Source organism: Lepidochelys kempii, chromosome 10 (assembly GCF_965140285.1).
Source record: "Lepidochelys kempii isolate rLepKem1 chromosome 10, rLepKem1.hap1, whole genome shotgun sequence".
Lineage (NCBI taxonomy): Eukaryota > Metazoa > Chordata > Testudines > Cheloniidae > Lepidochelys > Lepidochelys kempii.
In genome coordinates this window covers 3,342,152-3,364,670 of record NC_136389.1, presented here as the reverse complement: position 1 = coordinate 3,364,670, position 22,519 = coordinate 3,342,152, and the positions used below count along the sequence as shown (strand labels likewise).

Below are 22,519 nucleotides of genomic sequence, written 5' to 3'. Positions count from 1 at the left end.
GCGTGCGCATTCCCTCCTGCGAGTGTGGGGGGGGCGTCGCTCGCTGTGCGCGTGCGCCGCGGCACGGCTTTCTTTCTCGAGCCTGGTCCTCCTGCCGGGCCTTGCAGGTAACGGGGCGCCCGCCCGGGGTCCGCGCCCGCCCGGGGTCCACCCCCTCGGCCCCTCCCCACGCTGGGAGCCGCGGGCGCCCCGACGCGCCGGTGATGGGCACGCCGCGGCCGCAGTGCAGGGCAGCCCGCGCCGGGCCAGGGCAGGTGTCCCCAGACTGTGCGGCCGGGATGGGGCAGGCAGGGCCGGGGGGACCGGACCGGACCGGACCTCGGACCGGACCGGGCCTCGGACCGGACGGGGGCGGCCTGGGTCTCACCGCCCCCTCTGCTCCGCCCCCGCACAGGTGTCGGCCATGAACGCGGCGCAGGGCACGGTGGGCAGCGACCCGGTGATCCTGGCGACGGCTGGCTACGACCACACGGTCCGGTTCTGGCAGGCGCACAGCGGCATTTGCACCCGGACCGTCCAGCACCAGGACTCGGTATCCTTCTCCCACGGAGGGCGCCCCCGGCCGGCGGCGCCTTGGCAAGACCCTCCCCGCTTCCCGCAGCAAACCTGCGTGTGTGTCTCCTCCCGCCTCTTCGGAGGGCTCCTCCACCCCTGTGGCGCGGGCTGACCCTGAAATGGTCCCCCGGTCTGGCGGACACGTGACCCGAACTCCAGCCCCGGCTTCGGTCGGTCGTTGGACGCCCTTTAAAGCTGGGAAAGGGAAAGCACCGATGGCCTTTCCGTTTAGTAAATGGCTTCGCTGCCTTCTATCTGTGTGTCTTTCTGGGCGCTCAGCAGGGCGCTGTCTGAAATGCTAAGGGGTGCGGCCATACCAGAGGCGGGCTTTGTGAGAGAGACTTTCTAAAAGCGCAGTCAGATTTGGTGGGGGTCCATCCTCTGCCCACGACCCAGAAATTGCTACAGGGGATGCCAAAATATGATGAGACGGTGGCTTGTCTAACACTGTTATGCTTTAGTGTGGTGGGGAGGGGATTCGGGGGGAACACAGATAATTTTTTTCTTATCGGTTTGCATCCTTGCTTTATGAAAAGGAAAAAAAAAAAATTGTTCGCCCTACAGAATCTAGCCACCGTTCTCACCCTCATGACCAGGCAAAGTCAGTAAGCTAAAACTCCACGGTTCCTAGAATAGTGCAAATGCCTGATGGCATCATGCATTATGTTACTCCCCAGATGAGAAAGTAAGCAAACAAAACCCAACTTCAGTAGAAACAGCGACGGGTAAATAAATAGTGTTTGACAAAGGGCAAAAATGAGGCAGGAAAAGCATGAACATATAACGTCTTGGGAAAAGGGCTTTGCAATCAATGAAGAGTAGCCTCCTGGATCCCACCGCCTATACAAATATATTTAATAAGCAGGAATTGGTCTGTGCCTGTAAGAAAACAGCCCCACTGATGCTCTCCATGTTTGGCCTCCCCTACAAATCTTTCTAACTCCTCAACACTGGGTACACTTTCTGACAGATTTTTGGGGCAAAAAGAAGAGCTAGTTTATTGCTTCTGTATTTGATCTCAACTGTCAACATTAAATGAAAATCCAGAATTTGAAAAGACAACTGTGTCCAAAGTAGAACATAGTGGTCAAGGGTACTGTGCTGTTTTTAAACGGTGGAGCATGTTGAGCTTAGATCGAGTTGCACTAACATCTAACTATGCTATGTCCGAGGAGCTGACTTTTTTATGTCCCACTTTTTAAATAAACATGTTTGAAACAGAGTCAGTGTGAGACTAAAGGTCTAAACAGGAGAATTCTTTTGATTTGAAAATCTCCTGACACATCATAGTGTGTTAAAGTGCCCCTTTTCCAAAATGGATAATCCCTAAAGAAAGGTCTCCTGGTCAGAAAGTCTTTGATAACCGTACTTTTCTAAGGGCAGTGTGAATTTGAGATGACCCTTTTTTTCTGCTTGAGAGCTAATTGTTCTCTTGGTTAACCTTAACCAGTGCTGCTAGCAAGTAAATGCTCTGGAGATCACCCCAGACCGCAGCATGATTGCTGCTGCAGGTGAGTCTTGCTGTTGGGCTTCTCCCCACCTTTTCTTATGCATGCAGAGTTGAAACTGTTCTACAACCTCTGATATGGGTGATCCCCACTACCCTTGTTGTAATTTAGCCCTAGTGCACATGATGCAATTTTAATTTCCAGTTGGCCACCAGCAATAGGCTCAGAATGCCAATTGTCATTTATTTCATGAGCATATCTCACTATAGTCCCTGTGAGAAGCGCTTCTGCAGTTTTTGAGTTGCAGACTGCTGAGGTGAGTGAAATGGTGAAATTTCCCTTTACCATGTTTTAGTGGCCCCAAAGCAAGGCGGTTGTGGAATAGGGCTTTGGCAGTTTTCTGACAGAAGCCAAACATGCAGAGTGACTATTAGCGTTCATATTTCTGTCGCCCAGGTTACCAGCACATTCGAATGTATGATCTGAACTCTAATAACCCCAACCCTGTCATTAATTATGATGGCGTCAGTAAGAACATCACTTCCGTTGGATTCCACGAAGATGGTCGTTGGATGTACACGGGAGGAGAAGACTGTATGGCTAGGATATGGGACCTGAGGTAACTGCTGATGCCAGCCCACCTCCCTGTGCTGGGCCACTTGGGACAAAACTCCTAAGAGAGTTGAGGTTTCCATAAATGTCCTTGGGCTTTGAGCTTATGAAATCTCCAAGGCTAAGCAAGGCTGACACTGGTCAGTACTTGGATGGGAGGTCTCCAAGGAAATGCCAGGTGCCACGTGAAGTTGCACTGGGGATTCAGGAGGTAGCAGTCTTTCCCCAGAATCGATATTGAACCAGTAATGATGCCGTGGGGTTCCTGGGGGTGCCTTATTTGGAAGAGATGTAAAACCAAGGTCCTGGCCAGTTTTGATCATTAGAGATTCCAAAGTACCTTTAACAAGAGAGGACTGTTAACCCTAGTGTTCTGGGCTAATTCCAGTTTGAGTAACTGTGACAGTTCTTGGGGTGCCCAGATTGTGAATTACTCTGTTACCTTCTTCCCCAGTGTCAGGGAGTCTTACCTGTGCCTGGGTTGGGATCAGCTCCCTCACACCACCAGCCTTTCAGTGACTTGAGCACTCTCCTCTGGGCTGTCTTGCAAGTTAACCATGAGTGTACCCCAGTCACTGAATTCCTTTGAATTGTTTTCTGTGCTCTCCAGCTCTTGACGCTCGCTACTCAAGAAATCCTAGATCCCCTGCCCCCAAAAAAGCAGTGTGTCCCAGTTTTACTTTAAACCTCTCCTCCTGTAAACTACACAGCACTTACATAAACCTACGTTTGTTTTACTGTAAGAAAGAATACAGATTTTAACTAGAAACAAGAGAGAGTGGTGGAAACAAATGGTTTACAAAAGAAAAGAAAAGCGTAAAGTGTGAGCCTGGGTCTATACTTATGAATAGGTCCCTTTCCTAGCTAATAAAGTAGGCTTTGTCCCCTAAGTATAGTCTGTGGCAGAGCTAGTTGGCTTCACAAAGAACTAAGGTCCAATTTTTCATGACAACATCCCTGTCCCCCAAGATGTCTCTTCAGTGAAAGGATACAGAGGACCTCCCCCTTCTCTGGGTTATACTGATATAGTCTTTTGTTTCTGTTCATAGTCAGGGAAAATCTCGTGTTATAATGTTCCTTTTTTACCTTCCAGAGGGTTTGATTGATTGCAGTTGTCTTTGATGTTTGTCCATTGAAAGGCTTGGTATTGGCAAGGTTAAGCAGTTGAGCCTTGCATTGCATCACCAGCTAAACGGCTGGGTGACAACTCGCTCCTGTCTGAATGTTCCATCCCTGATACCTGTTACCCCAGTGGCTACGTTTTGCTCCAAGTCCATTAAGCATATTTTCAATATTCTTCCTTAAACATTACCTATATATACATCTCACCGCGATTATGACTCTAGACAAGTTATGAGCTTTCGGTAGGTACCTTACATGTTACTATGGATAAATATCCTGTATGACATGTTTGGTGTAATAAGTTGGTTAGGTGAGAGTTGTTTACAAAGAATAGGGGACCTTTTGTCAAAGGGTCTCTGTGTCACAGTAATTACATTCTGTCTCCCTAAAATCCCTTCTGAAGTTTCAGTTGGAAATGGAATTCTTCACATCCTGCAATTGTGTAGTGGTGGTATGTGCTGTCAAACAGCTGCTCTGGGTAAACACCGCTGCAGTGTTAGGTGTAAACAACCCTGAGATCCAGAAGTAAGGTGACTTGTTCAAGGCCACAAGAAATGGAAGATCTTACTGTAAACTCTCATCTCATCTGACTTCCCTTGTTTGTGTTCATTTTGTTGCCAGATCACGTAACCTTCAGTGCCAACGCATTTTCCAAGTGAATGCTCCTATTAATTGTGTCTGCTTGCATCCCAACCAGGTAAACACAGTCTCTTTTGCACTTACCGGACTTATTCTTGATTGAGGAAGGTTTTACAGATGTTCTCGTTAAAAATCTGATGTGCTACATCATTTTATGTTGGCAGTTATTACAGCAAATGCTCTTGTATATGACAATATTTTCTCCTCTGTTTATAATGTTGAGGGCTTCCTGGCTGTGTGAGTCAGGTAATTAGTGTCAGCAAGATCTGAGTTCCCCAACTGTTGTAATTCATGTAATACCTTCCACTCTTTCTGTTGAAGGATAATAGAGTGCTTTACAAACCATGCAGCCTCCCAGCACCTGAGATAGAAACTGTGGCCTGGTCTATACTAGAAAATTAGATTGGTTTAACTATGGCAGTCAGAAGTGTGAAAAATCCACACCCCTGAGTGGCATTAAGCTGACCTAAATCCCTGGGTAGATAGTGCTAGGTTGACAGAAGAATTTTTCCATAGACCTAGCTACCGTTTCTCTGTGAGGTGGAGTACCTCCATGGATGAGAGAATCCCTCCTGTTGGTTCAGAGTAGCAGCTGTGTTAGTCTCTATTCACAAAAAGAAAAGGAGGACTTGTGGCACCTTAGAGATTAACAAATGTATTTGAGCATAAGCTTTCGTGAGCTACAGCCCGCTTCATCGGATGCATTCCCTGTTGGTGTAGGTAACGTCTGCCCTGAAGTGCTGCAGCGGCACAGCTGTGCCATTATAGCATGTTTAGTGTAGGCAAGTCCTGAGGCACAGGAGTAAGGTGATTTGTTGAAGGCTACAAAGCAAATCAAAGGCAGAGACCAGATTAGAACCCACTAGTCTTGATTTTCAACCCCTGCTTTAACTACTAGATGCTGTGGTTGCTACAAAGGGTGGTCAGAGTCAAAGATATTATAATACTTTTGAGCCAGATAATGACCCGGCTCCACGAAGAGTGAATTTGTGCGAGTATGGTAGATGAGTTACTTCTATGATTGTCCAGTGCCTCTCTGAGCACTAGATGGCATTACTGGATAAGCATCATAGTGCGTGATTGTTACGTAAGCAATACTGCCATTTGTTGCTGCACATCCACTTCTTGGTGTAGTGTGCGCAGTGTCTATCTGTTAATTATGATCTCCTGCTGAACTGAGACACAGGCGCCCTGCTCCATGGAAATATTCTTCACTCTCTGTGTTGTGAAAGCAAAACCTCCCTTGTGCAGTAAATAAAAAAAAGCGCTGGGAGCTTTTTCATTGTTTCATTCTTACTCAGATTGCCTATTGGATTCTTTCAAGGACATTGTGGTGGCTGATTTTGAATTTTAATCCTATTTTAAAATTACATATTTCTGCTAGCGGAGGCTTAAAACTTTTGATTTGCACATTAAACATGTTTTAAACTGTAGCTGTTATTGGGCTGATTTCCCCCTAAATTCTTCCTGCAATAAGACGAAAATGTGTGTGGGCTTTTTCTTAAAATTTTGCAGTTCGCTCAGCTGAGACAATGCAAATAGACCATTTGACTTCACTTCTATTTTGATAATCCACGTTAAATTAATTTCATATTTACAAGCTCAATGTTCCAATGTTTGAGTTGCAAACATTGCAATGAAAGGTTTATTTGTCTTGAAAAACAAACCATTGTCATTTTAGAGGGGAAAATCACAAACACTTCCATGGCCTCCTTATGTTTATGCCTCTGTATTCCACATGGAACATAGGGCCTTCATCGCTGTCTTCCTTTGTTGCTGGTCTCCTTCTTCAGTCTTAGCTTCTTCCCATGTCATTTTGATAGCTTTCAGTTCTGCTTCTGTTGTATGTTTTCCTGTTATCCTTGGTCCCTACCTTGTCGCCTCTTGCCCAAGGGCTCCAATCCAATGCCTGTCTTATGTTGTTCAGATATTTCTCCATGGATGTACAAGTAATCTCCATTTTTGTTCTGTATTTTCTTGTTCTATCTGTTTCTGTTTCTGTTTCATCCTTCTCCAGAGTTCTTGGCTTGTAATTTTTTCTGCCCATCTGATATTGAGGATTTATCTAAGGCCACTAACTGTGAAAACTTGGGAGTTTAGATCTTAAGGAGATCTTAAGAAGTCTCCAAGTTTCAGCCCCATATAGTAAGATCAACTTTACAATGATGATGAAATATATAACCATTATATAATATATTATATTATATAATATAATATAATAGTTTGGAGCACAAGGTTTCAGTTTCTCCAGATGGGCTTTAGGTTTACAAAGGCATGTTTGGTTTTTGCTGTTCTAGCTTTAATATCTTCATCTGCTCCACCTTTAATACTTACAATGCTGCCAAGATATGTGAAATATCAGACCTCTTCTGTGTCAGTCCCAGGACGTGTTATTGGTACTGTGTGTTGATTCTTAATGGTTTTAGATTTCTCTCTGTTGATTGTTCAGCTCTATTAATTGTGCATAAGCCTGAAAATGTTTGGCTTTGTAAAAGCTTAATTTTGCAAGAGCTGAATTTTGGATTAGATCAGTGATGACCTTCACCTAATTAATACTGTTCGTACAGTGACAGTGCTTGAAAATGGAAAGTTTTATATTAGTGTCCAATATTGTACACAATTTTTGCATTTGAAAACATGGCTAAGCAGAACACTACAGTGCCGTAAGAAGGACATTAGTTCAAGAGCAAATCAGAGTAAATAGCACAAAGAGAAGGCAATACTTATTCATATAGTGTCATCAACCTGTGTAACTCGCTGCTGTAGGACATCATTGACTCAGGGTCTGCAGCTAGATTGATTGATTTTATGGAGGCCTAAATAATGTAATGTCCTGTTCTTACATTTGGGGCAATCAAATGTCATGGTTAAGGGTGGAAGCTGATCACTGCAGATATCCGGGAGAAATTATTGCACTGCCCCATTGGCTAATTACATCATGGATGGTGGCCATCTTTCTCAGAAGCAATAATTGTTGCTCGCTGTTGGACACATAATAGAGGGGATTAGATTGACCCGTGATCTGATCCAGCAGAACAAATCCTACAGTGACTTGTGACCCTGAGAAAAGCATTTAGGCCCACGGTTTGCAAAGTCTTCACTAATTTTGAGTGCTTCAATTTTCGGTGCCCACTGGACCTCTAGAGTTTGATTTTTTAGAGGTGCTGAAGTGGACTTCAGCTAGAGTTGTAGGCGCTCAGTGCTTCTGAAAACCAGGCTCTCGTTGTCTGTAGGTGGGTGCAGAAAATTAATGGACGCTTGTGAAAATGTAGGCCTTAACCTTTCTGCCTCAGTTTCCCATCTGTATTATGAGGATAATATTTCTCTAGCTTGCAGCGAGGATTAACTAGTTAACGTTTGTACATTGAGATGGAGATCCAAAGGATTGCCGTATTAATGAGTAAGTGAATAGAATAGGAAAGTCTAGACTTCTTAAACAAGAGTGGCAGCTGCATTTGATGCACTTTTCCTCGGGTGTGCCACACACAGATATTTACCCCAGTTGGTGTTTCTGAGCACTATGGAGAATTTGTTTGTTTCTTGCAGGCTGAGCTAATTGTAGGTGATCAGAGTGGTGCCATTCACATCTGGGACCTGAAAACAGACCACAATGAACAACTGATTCCAGAGCCTGAAGTTTCTGTCAATTCAGTTCATATTGACCCAGATGCCAGTTACATGGCAGCTGTCAATAGTTCGGTAGGTACAGCTGGAGAAAGGGAATACGAATTGTCACTGCTGCAGTGACACATTAGAAGTCGGCCTGCCTTTGCACATCAACACTTTGCTGCTGCTGCACGTGTGTCTGATGTGCAAAGTTCGCTGTACCGTGGAGCAGGAGGTGGTGAGTACTTGGGTATACAGACCAAAAGGGGTGGTGCTCAAATCTCTCCTGATCTTTTGCAGCAATAATGTCTCTCTCTCTTCGTAGGGCAATTGTTATGTTTGGAATTTAACAGGTGGCATTGGAGAGGAGGTAACTCAGCTAATCCCCAAGACCAAAATTCCAGCACACAATCGCTATGCCCTTCAGTGCAAGTTCAGCCCTGATTCCACGTGAGTGACTTGCCAGCTTAGTTATTTACTGGTGGTTCAAACAAAAGTGTCCTTTCAAGTCAGGTGCCAGGGGATTGGCTGTGCCCCCAGCTGTTGACATAATGCTGGCTCCGTAGCAGCATTCCAGCTGCGCAAGAGAGAGAGAGGATCAGGAGGCAGCTCAGGTATCGGTTGGACCACTGTCATTTATTTCCCTGTTTTTGCTTAATGATCTCAGAAGTGCTCTGGGAAGCTTCAACCCTTCTTATGATTGTGAGAACCGGTGCTGCATTGACACCAGAGATCTGATTTACTGACCTCTCTGAGTGAAAGTCTCTCTCTCTCTCTCTACCCCATTTACCTTGCATTAAGGAGGGCAGATTGCGACCATTGTCCTCTAATACTGGGTTGGGGAAACAGCCTGTGAAGACTGCCAGCCGCAGCATGCTGTGTTTCATCAGTTTATTGCCAGTCCAGAACCAGCTTAGTGAGTCATTTAGAAGCATAGCACCAAGTCGTAAACATGTACACGTCTCCCTCCCCTCTTTCCCTTCCAGGCTCTTAGCTACCTGTTCTGCAGACCAGACGTGTAAGATCTGGAGGACTTCAAACTTCTCTCTAATGACGGAGCTAAGCATTAAGAGTAACAACCCTGGAGAAACCTCCCGTGGCTGGATGTGGGACTGCGCATTTTCTGGGGACTCTCAGTATATTGTCACTGGTAAGATATGCATCACTGGCCAGATATCCCAAAAATCCCTTGGAGGGAGGGAGGCCTGTATAGCATCACAGGATTTGTTGACCTCTCTAGCTTGAGGTGCTGCCAATTCACAATGCTTCAAAGACCGCAGACTTCCCCCATTCATGCCAAATGCATCTGGTACAAGGGAAAGGAGGCTCCCTTCCTCTTCCCCCCCCCCCCCACGTCCCAAAAGCATGTGATCCCCTCATACACTCTTCCACTATACCATATAGTTGACTAATTCTCTTAGCTATTTTTACCTGTTTGTTATTTAAACATAAAACCTATTGCATCTTGTTTTAATCAGACATAAGCCTCATGTTTGCTCTGGTGGTGGTGCTGTGTTGGTCCCAGGACATTAGAGAGACAAGGTGGGTGAGGCAATATCTGTTACTGGACCGACTTCTGTTGGTGAAAGAGACAAGCTTTCTAGCTTATACAGAGCTCCTCTTCAAGTCTGGACCTGACCTCCTTTAGACCTGAAGAAGAGCTCTGTGTAAGCTTGAAAGCATCTCTCTCCCCAACAGAAGTTGGTCCATTAAAGGATACTACCTCCCCCACCTTGTCTCTTTAATATAAGCCCAACGTGTGTTGTGTTTTTCCATGTGGTAAGGAGGTAGCCTGAAATGCGTATGACCATTTTAGTATTTTCAAAGCACTCCGTGTGACTATTCCATGCTGTATGGAGCACTGCAGTACATATCCCTGAGGATGTTTGCAAGAAAAAACAGGCACAAGTGTGAAATTTCCTTATGGTCAATATCTCTTCACTTCCCCTTTCAGCCTCCTCGGATAACTTGGCCAGGCTTTGGTGTGTGGAGACTGGTGAGATCAAGAGGGAATACAGTGGCCACCAGAAAGCAGTCGTCTGCCTCGCTTTCAATGATAGCGTGTTGGGATAACGTGCACGTGTTGGAGAGAAGGGACCTCTGCTCATTCAGTTGTCTTCTCGTGACAAGTATCCTAGTGAGAGTATGTGTAACATACATTTGTAACCAACCCCCCTTTCTGATAGGAGACAGCTGAATCTTCAGCAGAAACAGCCTTCAACCGGAATGAGAACAGCCTTCAGTTTTAAGCAAAGCAAAACTGAAGTAATCTTAAATTGAGAGGGGTCCTGGGTGGCTCAGGTGGGTGGGAGTGGGACACAGCACCTTTCACCTCCACTTTGCCCATTCACATCCAGCTCCGGTAGTTAGCAGCTGGAAGTGGTTCTGTGCAGATGGGTGTTCGGGGCCTGTGTGAAATAGGCTGATGTGCACAGTCCAAACCCTAGTGGATGCACAGCCAAACCCACAAACATCCATCACATTTGGCACTACGTGGTCTCCTTGTTCAATTTCAGCAGCAAGGCAAAGGACGGAATGGGCCCTGGAGACTGAATTCCTCTTACTGCTATAGAGCATCCCTGCAGCTCAGGGTTGAGGCAGGTTGGGAGGGAAGCTGGTCCTGTAATGCCTTTGAGGACAGAGAGAGGCCTTCACTCTCCAGGGCTGTTGGTCAGTCAGCAGCATGACATCTCCCATTACTGTTTCAAAATGAAATGGAAGCAGCTGGAGATTGCCCTTGTGACACTGTATCGTGTTCAAGTCAAAGAGGACCAGTAAACATCATCTGGCAGCTTGTACTTCATTTTTACATCATAGTTGGGGGAGGGAGGCACTGTCTTGAATGGAGACTTCTGCAGTATAGAATAAGCCCTCCTGCTGTTGGGGTTGCATGCAAATTTTCTATTCGTTGTAGCAGTGCTACCCCTGATGGATGTCTGCTCTTAAAGGGTCCTTCCCTCAGATAGGTGGTTTGGAACTTGCCGTGGAGTGACTAGAGCAGGGTTAGAGGAGAGAGTGAGAAGAAATAAAGGAGCTTTGGGTAGGCACTGCTCTGTAAGCGCCTGATCGTTTAATGCACCAAGTACCCTGACTAATGGACTTAGCCTTGGGTGCCCGGTTTTTTGTTAGAATAAAACATTGTGTGTAACGTTTCCTTAGAGTAAAAGGACACTGCCCCTTTTCCTCACCCCAGCACTTCTCCCTGGGAACAGACCGGAACCGTAGTTGAATAGAGTGCCCAGCCCCTTTCAGTTCAGGGAAGGTGGAGACAGTGCAGCTCAAGCGAGCCCCTGCACGGCCTCTGCAGCATGACGGTGCAGCGAAAGCCTTTGGAAGTTCCTCTACGCAGAGGGGAAGAAGCCAGCAGCCTCTCTCGGGCGGAAGCTGGAATGAATCATTTTGAAAAGGTAGCAGAGGAGCAACAACCACTTCCTCATTTTGGAGTCACTTTATTTAAATCAATTGCACAGACCTAGCAGGGGAATTTTAGACAATCAGTTTTAACTGATCAACAAAAAATTTTTTTTCTTTGTTGAACACTAGTACATGCAGCCCCGAGCCTAGCCTGTCCCCTCCCTATGTGATGTAATTACTCTACATGCGTGTCTACAGGTCCCAGCCCAGCCATAGGGTTGTAAATAAAATGTGTATATATATTGCAACATGCTTTTGGAAATAGTCCTGTTTAATTTCATCCCTTCTATCGCTTTCCCAACCTCTCGAATTGCATCATGAAATCAGGGTTGGAGCCTTTCATATGGAAGTTATCTGAATAACCTTAGACATTAGCTTATTTAAGTCAGAGGCTTTTCAGGATTTAAATTCAAGTACAAAGAGAAGTAGCAGGGGGAGTCAGTCCCCTTGAAGCAGGGCTTAATCAGGAAGGTAATAAAAGCAGACAGACAAGCAAATGTTGCTTGGAAAACAGATGTCAATGCATAGGTAAATGAGCCGCTTCTTCCCAGGGCCTGCAAAAAAAATGAGATAAAATGCACAGAAAGAGCTTGGCCTGTTGCAAATCCTTCACATGTAGGAATGCTGCCCCTCTGGAGAATGAAACATGGGAAACCTGTGCTAAGAGTCTTCCCAGCTCTCTGTCCTTGAAGAGCTCAGTTAAAACAGAACAAGCTCTTCAGTGGATCACTTTCGGAGGGGGGAGAGGAGATGGTGAATATTTAGCTGCCAAAGCCATTGAGGTGGGGCAGTGGCTCCCTGAGATGGTCATTATTGATTTTTATTCCACTCTTCTACCTGGGGCATGTGGAGTGGCTCAAGCCAGGGGAAATAGGATGCAGCCTTTCCTCACTAATTCAATACCAAGCCAGCTTGATGTGGCTGGAAGTTGTTAGCATCTAACAGCCATGCAGTGACTGGTGAAATGAGTCGTTTGATCTTAGGACAGTGCTTTGTCCATGTTACAGAAGCCATCGCTGCTGGCCCCACTGTTAAAAGTCTGAGCAAAGTGGCCAATATCAAATGGTCCTGGAGACTGAGCTCAGCAGAGTTAATGCTCATTATCACGCTAGGATGGGGAAGTTTGCATTAGCACAGCTCCATGTCTGTCTGGGGAGGCAGAGACCACTTCATGTGCCTGGACTGTCAAGCCAGCAGCAGTGATAACCTGCACTCATGTCACTTACAGCATCTCTTGTCTCCACATATGACATATCTGAACCCCCCTTTGCCCATTATTTCTCCAGGTCCATGATCCTCACTTCAGAAGCAATGACTGCTCCCCTCCTTTGAAGGGTAGTTCCTCTAACTTACCATCCCCTTTCCTGACCCAGTAGATGGAAGTCTGCTCACACAGGGTTTGGATAGCTTCCCCCAGGCTTCCGGCATTTGCTTGTCTCCCCGGCAAGATCCCCAGGAACTCTCTGTAGTACTTGGTTTGATTATTCTGAAGCAGCAGCTGATTGATCTGAAAGGAATATCACAGTATGGCTTATCACAGGAAAGAAAGTGTCCCCAAGGGACTTCTTGTCTCTGGTTTCATTTCACAGACTCTCTAAGAGCCATCCCTAACCTAGTGGCAAGAACAGGGACCTCTCTATGGAATCTCCCCTCTCACAGGAACTTTCCTTGTGGCTAGGAAGGACAGGATGAGTGATAGGTGGAACCCTTCTGAGGGGGGTAGGAGGGCTAGTCCTCCTCTCAGGACACTACTTCATGGGAGGGGAGCTTGGATGCAGGTCTCCCATGTTGACTCTGAGGCCTCCTGTGGGAAAAAGTCACTTTAACAGCAAAGACCACATGAGAATGTCCCTTTGCCCTTCCACCCAAGGATCTGCCAGTGCCTCACAGACAATAATTAAGTCTCTTACTATCCCTACTTACAGGTGGGGAACCTGACACACACAGGTGTGAATCTCTCCTTCACCAGAGTATCCAGATAAGACCTTGAGGTCCCACACTGAGTGACTGGCAGAGACAGGACTAAAACCAAGACAGACTTGCTGTTTTCCTGCTGTGACCACCAGAGGTGCTGCCTGTGGGGCTGTCATTCTTTCTTTAGTTTCATTTAACAACCCTGCAGAGGCCTCGAACCCAGAACACTGCTTCCGCTGAAGGGTTCTCTTTCCTGGGTGCATTTTGTTGACATTCTCAGGGGTCTCTCATTCCTCTGTTTATTCTAAATGGTCCTTATCCAGCAAGGGAGTGGGGTGAGGAAAGTAAAGGATGAGTCTGCATTAAGCAGCCCTCATTATCAAGGCAGTAAGGAAATCCAGCACAGCCTGGCCCAGAGCTTGGCATCCCTTTTCTGACATTCAAAAAATAGGGCCCTCTGTCTTCTTGAAATAGAAGCTGGCTTTCCCCTCTATTAAATCCATTAACATTTTGTTCAGAGGGTTGTTATACATCATTACTCAAAACTTATTTCCACTGTTGATTTGCTAACAAAACCACCTTTGTGTCTTCTTCCCCAGAATTATTATTAGCAGGTAACAGAATCTGCCAAGCCAGTACAGTGCGACTGGGGTTTGTTAAAGTCCAGTTATTCACATCCCATGGCACACCACTGTCTTGCCCTTCCATCCCCCTTCTTATGTTTTGTACAAAAAATATTAAATCACTATAAACCCGGTCAGCCATTTCCTCCCAGTGTCATTTGAACTGTTCTGTCACAATCCAACCTGGCTACTGGTGCAAGGCAGAATCGAGTGGCACTATTCTCCGAAGGAAAATAGCTCTCTGCTCTCATCTTAGAAGTACAAATAATACAAAATGAGGAAATACCAAAAAGTTCCTTTACAGCTGGAAGAGCTGGTGGTTCTGTTTAGCTTCACTTGCATCACCTTGGTTCAATGTATAAAAACGTTCACTAGGAAAACAAATCCACCCAGCAACGGGGATTTAACAAGATTCTAGAGAGCCTTTGGGAAGCTGGTGTCCGTTCCTCCCCCAGTGGTTCAGCTTCCCCTGTGCAGAAATCATGTAACTGCTCACCCTGTGCTCAGACAGATTGAAAGATATCTGCACGTTCTCAAGATCCCAATCATCCATCTTCCGCAGGTAACACACATTTTGATCTGCGAGTTTATAGCAGACATAGCCCTGTGCAAAACATAACACACAACAGCGTATGTTTCATTGACACAGCATGTGTGTATGCAGTGCTTATCTAAGCTAACACTTAATAGAAAGTCTTCCCTTGGTCCTGCATTGTTTTTCAAAGCAGCAGCCAGAGTGGCTGCCTTTCGACAGGAATGAGCATAGCCCTGGAAATGGGGTGGGGGAGATTTATTAGCCGCTGACTGTGGATCAGCGGTGGGAATTTGCAGTGGTATATACAACAGTAGTTCTCTGACTGTGGTCCAAGGAGCAGTTGGAAGCTGCCTGTAGAGAGCTAGCTGGTGACAGTGTGCAAGCTGTTCTCATTTCACCTGCTAAATTGCATTAGAAGAAAGGAAAGTACTAAATGGGCTTTGATACTTTTGCAAGCAATTCCTGCAGTTGCCATAGGGGTGCCATGTGATCACAGTTGGGAAGGGAGGTGGGACTGGGCAATGATGAACAGGAAAGGAGGTGGGGTCCCTGGAATTGTGAATGGGAATCTGCGTAGGTTGGCATTAGAACTCATGAGTTCCAAAGTCCTGGTCCCCTACTCAGACCGCTTTGTCTCCATCATTCAAGGATCTGTTGCAGAGTCCTTTCCCTGTTGCATGGTCAGCGATGCGGGGAAGATAGGGGATAAAATGGGGTCATTAAAATGACATTGGACAGCTCCCCATCTTGGACAGAGTCTCGCATTTAATGGCTTTCCAGTATAGCACAGCAGCCATCTCCAAAGCCACCTCAGCTCTAGGATTTGTGTAAAAGCAGTTGATGTGCAGGGAGGAACAGCGCATCCCAGAGTCAGTGCTCTAAACGGTATGTATTCCTGCCTCAGGCTGCCTGGACGAAGGGCCAACACGTGCCTCCCTGAAGCTTCTGAAAAGGATCATTAGAAAAAACCAGCTGATCACTACCACCCCCTTATCTGCACCTAGCTCTCAAACCAACGACGATCAGGCACGAATTAGTTGAAACTTTTCTCCGAGACATTTACTCTTATAATTGCAAAGTCACCCATTTCACTCAAAGAGATGGTAACACCAAGCAAAGCCCTCCTGCTCTGTTGCACTCACATTCTTGCTGTCGAACAAGACCACCGTTGTGTGGTTACTTGGCGAAGTTACATGATAAGTAACAGTATTCTTGGACTTGTCAACAAAGGCCGACTGATTCGTCTGGGAGCCCTGGTGATTCTGAAACGTTAGCCGCACAATCTGCAAAACAGGCTGAGCACACACACACACAATGAGAGCAGAGGCTGCGCTCCCAGCCCCAAGGAGTGACGGGTTGGGATTGTGGTTACAGAGCCTGTGGGGGGGGGCGGTCAGCCGGCCCAAGGGAGGCACCTTTTCCTCTCTAATCATTCTCAGCCCCTTGGCTTCAGGGAACGTGCATGTGCTTTTCACTCGTTACGAGAATAATCTCCCAGGACCTTCGCTTCCGCACGTTCTTAGTCTGAGCTATTTAACAATGAACAGAGCCAAATGCAGACTCTGTCAGAGCAAGCAGATTCCAGAGGGCAGATTCAAACCGAGGGCATGTGAGCAGGAGCACGTGCTGGGCGCTATCTGGGGTGGGCGAGAGCTGGTCTCCGGCAGGGGCCCCCAACCATGCAGCTGGAGGCAAACATGGAGCCAGCGTGGGAGTGCTGAGCAGAGGCCAGGCCAGCTCCATGACAGCCAATGCAGGGGATAGTTACAGCAGGGCTGCTCCCGGCACCCATGCAGACATTCGCCCTAATAGAGGGCAGCGTATTCGCTGGCAGAGAGGAAGCGCTGGATCCCAGCGAGGCTCCCAAGGAGCTCCGTCAAATGGAGGATGCCGAAGGGAGGAGCTTCACTGCTCACCTGTTCCCCGCCAGCACTGCTCGCTGTGTGGGGGCACCGACCCTCTACGGCTACCCTAGTGGCAGGAGGTTATAATCACACACGTAATCTGTTTGCTTAGAAGAGAACAGCACCTGCCTTTACTAACAAACGGGATATTCAGACTCCTTTGATTTAGCCATCCCCTGCAGATGAGTTCTCCCCAAGATGTAAATAGCCCACCAGGCTGCGTGCATCATTCCTTGAAACACCCTCCTCCCCCCCACTTGGGCACTACTGTGATACTGTGGCTTCTCAAATGCATTTATTGAGGACTGCTGTTGGCAGGTCACCTTAAAAGGGACAATGGGGCAGATTAATCCCTGATCTCATCTTACTGACTGCAGCAGAGTTACATGAGGGGCAAGGGCAGAGTAGGCAAACCAGGGCCCTCGGAACAAGGACATGCTTCAGCCCCCCACCTCCTCCCAGAGAAGCAGGGGCCATGGCACGGGACCCTTTTTTCCTTCCCAGGAGTAACAACAAGAGCGCTGCTCTCTCCCACAGTGGGGCAGCAGGCACTCCCTATTACTTAAACCCTTTAGCTGGGGTGCATTTGCTTGGGTGGGTGGGGCTGTTGCCCTCCTCCTGTCACACAAGGACACCTTAGCTGGGAAGGCCTCCAGAGCAAAAGGTCTTGGAGTTAACACCTCCATGAGCTAAGTGGTGTAGTTCATACCTCAGAGTTATTGTTTCAGGCTCTCTGCAGACTCAAGCACGGACGACTTGGGACAGTCATGCTTGGATCATGTTTTCAACACTTATTAGTAAGCATAAAGGGCTTGAAATGTACTTTAAAAAAAAACCAAAGAAAGAAAAGAACAAAAAGAAAACAGATTCTGATGTAGTCACATGAATCCAAAAGATGGGCTCTTGGCACAGGCCTATGGCACCAGTTCCTTATTCTGGTCCTGACCAGGGGGAATTGGCCACGCTTGTTTTTATTTGATTTCTTAACTAGGAGCAAACATCAATATTTTTCTTTTTTTACCCTTGACCATTTGGCTGTCAGATTCTTGACAAGAAAGAAAAATTGTATTCCCCTCCATCCAGACTCTCCCTGGGATTACAGAGAGTGATGTTGTTATTGCTGAGAGGCAGCATTTATTATGAGAGATTAAAATACCAGGAACAGTTAAGAAAAATTGGATGTCTGCTCTCAGCAAGGTAAAAGGCATCCTTTGGACAAAATTCTGACCCATGTAATCCTACTGACTCCAAGGGTAATTGAGGGCAGAATTTGACAACATGAGGTCAAGCAACTGGCAAAACTTTCTGGATATTTATAAGTAGCTGTGTATTTGTTGTATTTGATCTACTGTAAAAAGAGGAAGGAAAAAAATTTGTGGAAGGTTTCCTCTGTGCTCCCCCTTCCCCTGCCCGCAAGATCAATTTCAAGATATTCCAATAGGAAATTGAACTATGTATATGGAACCATAAATGAATTAATTCCTTACCTTGGTAGTCCTACGGGTAAAGCTGAAAATTACCACCACACTGATGCCAACAATGGCGAAAAACAAGATTACAGACAAGATGACCCAAAGTATTCTGGAAGGAGTTTTGGATTCTGCCAGAGGTCTTCTCTCCTAGGAGCCAAGACACAGATCAATAAATAAGAAAGCAAATGGAGTTAAACATTTATTCGTTTAAATTGCAGAAGTAAATTATTGCTCATGAAAGGTGCTGGATGGGCAGCCCTGTGGATTAAAGGCAAAGTGTAAGGGCTTGTCTATATGGGAGAAACTGGCCAGCAGAACTTCCAAAGCAGAGTAATGATACTGGAACAGAGTCACTTTTATTCTGGAATAGAGCGTGTCTACATGAGACATTATACAAACATAGCCATAGTGGTATAATCATACCTCTATAGTTCTGTCAGTAATTTCCCCATGTAGATAGGAAGCCCTTAAAATGTTTGTACAGTTACTTGAACCAACCAGGCTTCCTGGGTGGAAAAGCTGCTACCTTACTTTTTACCATGGGGAAGATTTAGAAGAAAGATATTTTAGTATTAAATGCCATTATCTTGTTTTGAAATAGAAAAAAAAATCTTTTTTTAAAATTCCCTGTACAATGCAACGATGGTCCATTGCCCCTCTTTTACAAAAGATAATTGCTTATATCTTATTTTCCTGTGACAGTTTTTACTTAAAGCAAAAAAACTTAAAGACAGATGGGTTTCAGAGTAGCAGCCGTGTTAGTCTGTATTCGCAAAAAGAAAAGGAGGACTTGTGGCACCTTAGAGACTAAGTCAGATGGGTATTTGTAATGTTTTCACAGTACGTTTTGATACACAGAGCATTTTCATTACTACATGGAAAAGGTTCAGTTTCACTTTTATGTTTGTGTTTGAAACATTTTTATAGTAATTTCATAACAGATTGTAAACAAAGCATGTTACACCAAGAAAATACAATAGCAAAATGCAGATTTAACAACAAAATAACCTGTTTCTCGGGCTCTGAAGCACAGGGATAAATCAAATAATTTCAGGCAAGTAGATGTTAGAATCAAATAGTAAATGAACTTCTAAAAGTTCATCAAGTTGTTAGAATTTATATTTTTAAACACATACTTTACAGTTGTTGATCTACTGTATATTCTAGAAAAATGCATTAAATATTAAATCACCCACTGGATGTAACAGATAAAAAATTAAAGATACTTACATTCAAAAGCCTGTTTGTTTGAATATAAATTTGCACAAGACTTATTGATATGAGATTTTCAATTGCAAGTGAAATTCCCCTGGATTGCAGGGGCAGATTTACACAGACACATGGACAAGGGAACCCTTGTATAATGAAGGTCTAATGAAGTCCTATCTTTCACAGAGCTCTTTCCTCTGTAACTCTGCAAATTCCCATTGACTTGCAATATGCACTTTATGATGGATTGGTATCACTTCCATTTGATTTCACTACAAACATGTCCCTGGATGCTAGTTCATCTTACGTGTATTTCATGCTACGTACATAGGGGCATCTGCAACATATCAGCAGATGATATGATTCCAACAGGTTTACAGGAGCGAAGATTTTAGTCCAACTAGTTGAGTCAGTGATAGGCACTTTGGAAATGCTGAGCCCTCACAAATATCACGTCAATCTGTGTGAGTTGCAGGGGCTCAGCACCTTGGAAAGTCTGGTAACTCCCATTCCAACAACCTGTGAAAATACAGAACTAAGGGCTTGGTGGAGGCAGCTGGTACTGGGGTCCTTGGTCGGGGTGCTGCAGGCTGTGCCCCGACAGAAGGGATACTTACTGCAGGGGTGGCGTTGGCAGCGCTGCTCCTTTCTTCCTCCATCCTCCCAATCTAGCGGCAGCCCTTGCTCCTGCGTCTCCTGCTAACGTACAGCTTGTGCATGATCAGAACCCTCTGAATGCAGCTGGAAATGAAGGATGTGTCCATCACAGCCAAATAAAGTCCCTACCCCAGCCTCTCAGCTCAGAGAAACCCACGTGGAGGCTGAAACTTTAGATCTAGGACATGGGGGCAAAACAGATACTGTGGAGAGATACTGTCACTGGTGTAAAGATGCTCTTCCTGCCTCCCCTTGTGAGTCAGCTGAAGGTATTCAGTTGGAACACAATCACGGGCTTTGTGCAGGGCCTTCTGTGTTATCCAGCCACACTTATGGCAGATGCCAAGTCTCATTTATTAGGAAAAATTGAAAATGAATAGGGGAGAGCAGCCGTTTGCCCTTGTTATCTAATTACTTTTACATTTCAAAGTGAATGTAATGCTGGTCAGATAGCTCTGGGAGGCTGAAGTCAAACTGTTTTATCTCTAGGACCGATCAGAGTGAATTGATTTAAATAAAAGCTATTTTAATCATCAGTTTTAATCATGTTTTGCGTTCGTATTTTTTAGTTATTTTCCTTAGGAAAGGTTGATTCCCATTGGTTGGTAATCCTTGAAACAAGTTGATCTGCAACTAAATATAGCCTTTACACTAAACTGGTGCTTCTTTTTGTTAACTAGGAGAATACAATAGATCTAAGATATTATAAACTTAATGTACATTTATTCAGATTCTTAATTTTAACGTTTAAGAAGTTAGATTATGAATTCCTTTCTTTCTCGTGGTTTGTATGAATATTCAAATTCAATTTAAAATGGACAAAACAGCATTTTAAAAAAAAAAATTAATAAAACTACTTTAAGTGTGCCGGATACATAAGAAAAATGTTTATCAAAACATTGTTTAATAAATGAGTTAAGTGCAAAAGAAGTATCTGTAATCAGTGAATTGAAATGATGGTTTCTGTCATCACATCCTTCAAGATTTTAGATCTCATCCTCTTATATCTAGTTTTTCCCCCATAGATTGGAAGAGAAAAACAAGCTTTTTCAACTTCCAATTGGTTTCTACTTTGAATGATCTAGTCATTGAACTGAACTAGTTGAATAAATTGAAATGAAGAAAACTCTCTGCACCTGCAGAAGAGGCTATGGCTGTCAGAAGTTGATTTAGCACTTCAACAAACTCTGGTTCCAGGTGCTTAGCTAGTGACTTCCAGTTCAGTGATTTGACTCTCTAAAATTGGCAGCTAAATATTTGTGTATTTAATTTAAATAGTTTTAACAGACTATAGTAAGTTTAGGCCTTAACATAGGTTAATTTCAAATTTAATTTTAAATGGATTTTAAAAAAAAAATTCAAAAACCATTTTTATTTACCTTGATTTTTATTCACCCCGAGACCGATGCAGCACAGGTCATCACAGTACAGATTTGCCCCAGGATCCACTTATGTATCTCAGCTACTTTAATGAGCATAGTCCAGTTCCCAGTGAAGAGGTACCTGCATTGCAAAGCTACTACCAATCACCCTCACTGGCAGCCAATGACGACGGGATCTGTATGTTATAGTACTTAGATATACAGCTTTTCCTACTGGTTGTCAGTTTTATAGGTTGACTGATACCAGGTACCCTGTGTATTCCTGTAGGGTTAGCTAGAGCTCAGAAATGTGGCCACATCAAGCCCAACCTCTATTATAATAAATGCTATGGGCTTCATCATGGCCTTATAGAGGACCCTCTTTAAAGCAGATCTTATACAAGTAAGACTTTTGTAAGTCCTACAACCACCAGTTTACCCAGAGGAGATCTAGAAGAGTAATGAAGCAGTTTCCTTATACTAACAACCCTGAGCAGGCTGTCTTGAAGAATTTTCATAACAAGCTTGGGATAAAGCTAAATCTTACTGCAGGAGCAAGCCCAAAATGGCTGGTCATTGGTTTTTCATTCCTTTTGAAGCACCTGGCCTGCCCTCCACATTGCCTCTCAACTGTGCAGAGGACCAAAGAGGGCTCCACCCTTGTTATCTGGAACCCACTGGTTTATATTAGAAAGATATAAAAAGGGAAACTGACAGTGGAGAAAGTTGTGCTTCTTCTCATTCTATTGTTACTTCTGTAGGACTTGAAAATTCAGGGAAGACAGTGTGAAGTTAATGTATTAGAAATCAACCATACAGTGCTCATGACACATAATTAGGAAAGCATGCCTACGTTCTGCTAGGGCCAGAGGGTTACCTGCCACTTTTCTCATTCCTTTCAAGTTGTAAAAGTAGTACAAGGAAATAACTCTCCAGCACATGCCGGCATTGTGAAATACTGCGGCACAACATGTTCCTTAAAGGAAGTAGCTTCAGCTCCGATGAAGAATGCGTCACTGCCTACTCTATTTAACCACACTGGTTAGTTCTGCAAGAGTAACTCCTGACCAGCATTTTAACGTTCACTCTACCCTTCTTCCAAACAAGTTCACACCACATATATGTTCTCAGAGACAGAAAAGTGAAATCTTTCACAAACTATTCTAATTTATCTGAACAAAAAGGGGCAGGAATCTGCTTAGCCATGCTGAGTAAGATATTTTGTTTGAAAATGCAAGAATGTGAAAATGCTATCCAGGTCATAGGCTTCCGCAACTCACTCATTGCTGGATCTAGGTATTGAAAATGGAGAATAAGATATTGAGTGAATATTAGTTCTAAAAATTAGAGTTAGCAATATAATAGCATGTGTATTTCACCCCTTTAGATGTAATAGTTACAACAATATGAAATATTGCATGTAAACACAGAACAGACCACAGAAACAA

At 44.7% G+C, this 22,519-nt stretch overlaps 3 protein-coding genes across 4 annotated transcripts in view; 1 reads left to right on the top strand and 2 right to left on the bottom strand.

The window, feature by feature from the left end:
* Nucleotides 1–1,045, bottom strand: part of LOC140918062 (hexosaminidase D) — a 38,133-nt gene extending 37,088 nt beyond the window's left edge. Inside the window, exon 1 of the mRNA XM_078854515.1 lies at nt 607–1,045. The gene's annotated coding sequence lies outside the window, so the exon portion shown is untranslated. The remainder of the gene's footprint in view (nt 1–606) is intronic.
* Nucleotides 6–11,644, top strand: MLST8 (MTOR associated protein MLST8). 2 transcript variants are annotated; one of them, XR_012161066.1, is made up of 10 exons: nt 6–107; nt 395–532; nt 2,015–2,066; nt 2,460–2,622; nt 4,359–4,434; nt 7,923–8,075; nt 8,308–8,432; nt 8,969–9,132; nt 9,937–10,125; nt 11,176–11,644. XR_012161066.1 is itself a non-coding variant. In XM_073361681.1 (9 exons), exons 2-9 carry the CDS (start codon nt 404–406, stop codon nt 10,053–10,055), a joined length of 981 nt encoding a protein of 326 aa, XP_073217782.1. In that variant the 5' UTR covers nt 6–107; nt 395–403; the 3' UTR covers nt 10,056–11,644. The 2 variants fall into 2 exon arrangements, 1 of the variants encoding a protein (XP_073217782.1); XM_073361681.1 differs by having other exon boundaries at nt 9,937–11,644.
* BRICD5 (BRICHOS domain containing 5) lies at nt 11,416–22,437 on the bottom strand. Its single transcript, XM_073361683.1, has 6 exons — nt 19,671–22,437; nt 17,860–17,991; nt 15,611–15,763; nt 14,430–14,537; nt 12,750–12,903; nt 11,416–11,950 (listed from the first exon to the last, which is right to left on the bottom strand). The coding sequence occupies exons 1-6, from the start codon at nt 19,710–19,712 to the stop codon at nt 11,856–11,858; spliced, it is 684 nt and encodes a 227-aa protein (XP_073217784.1). The 5' UTR covers nt 19,713–22,437; the 3' UTR covers nt 11,416–11,855.
* Nucleotides 22,438–22,519: the final 82 nt, after the last annotated feature.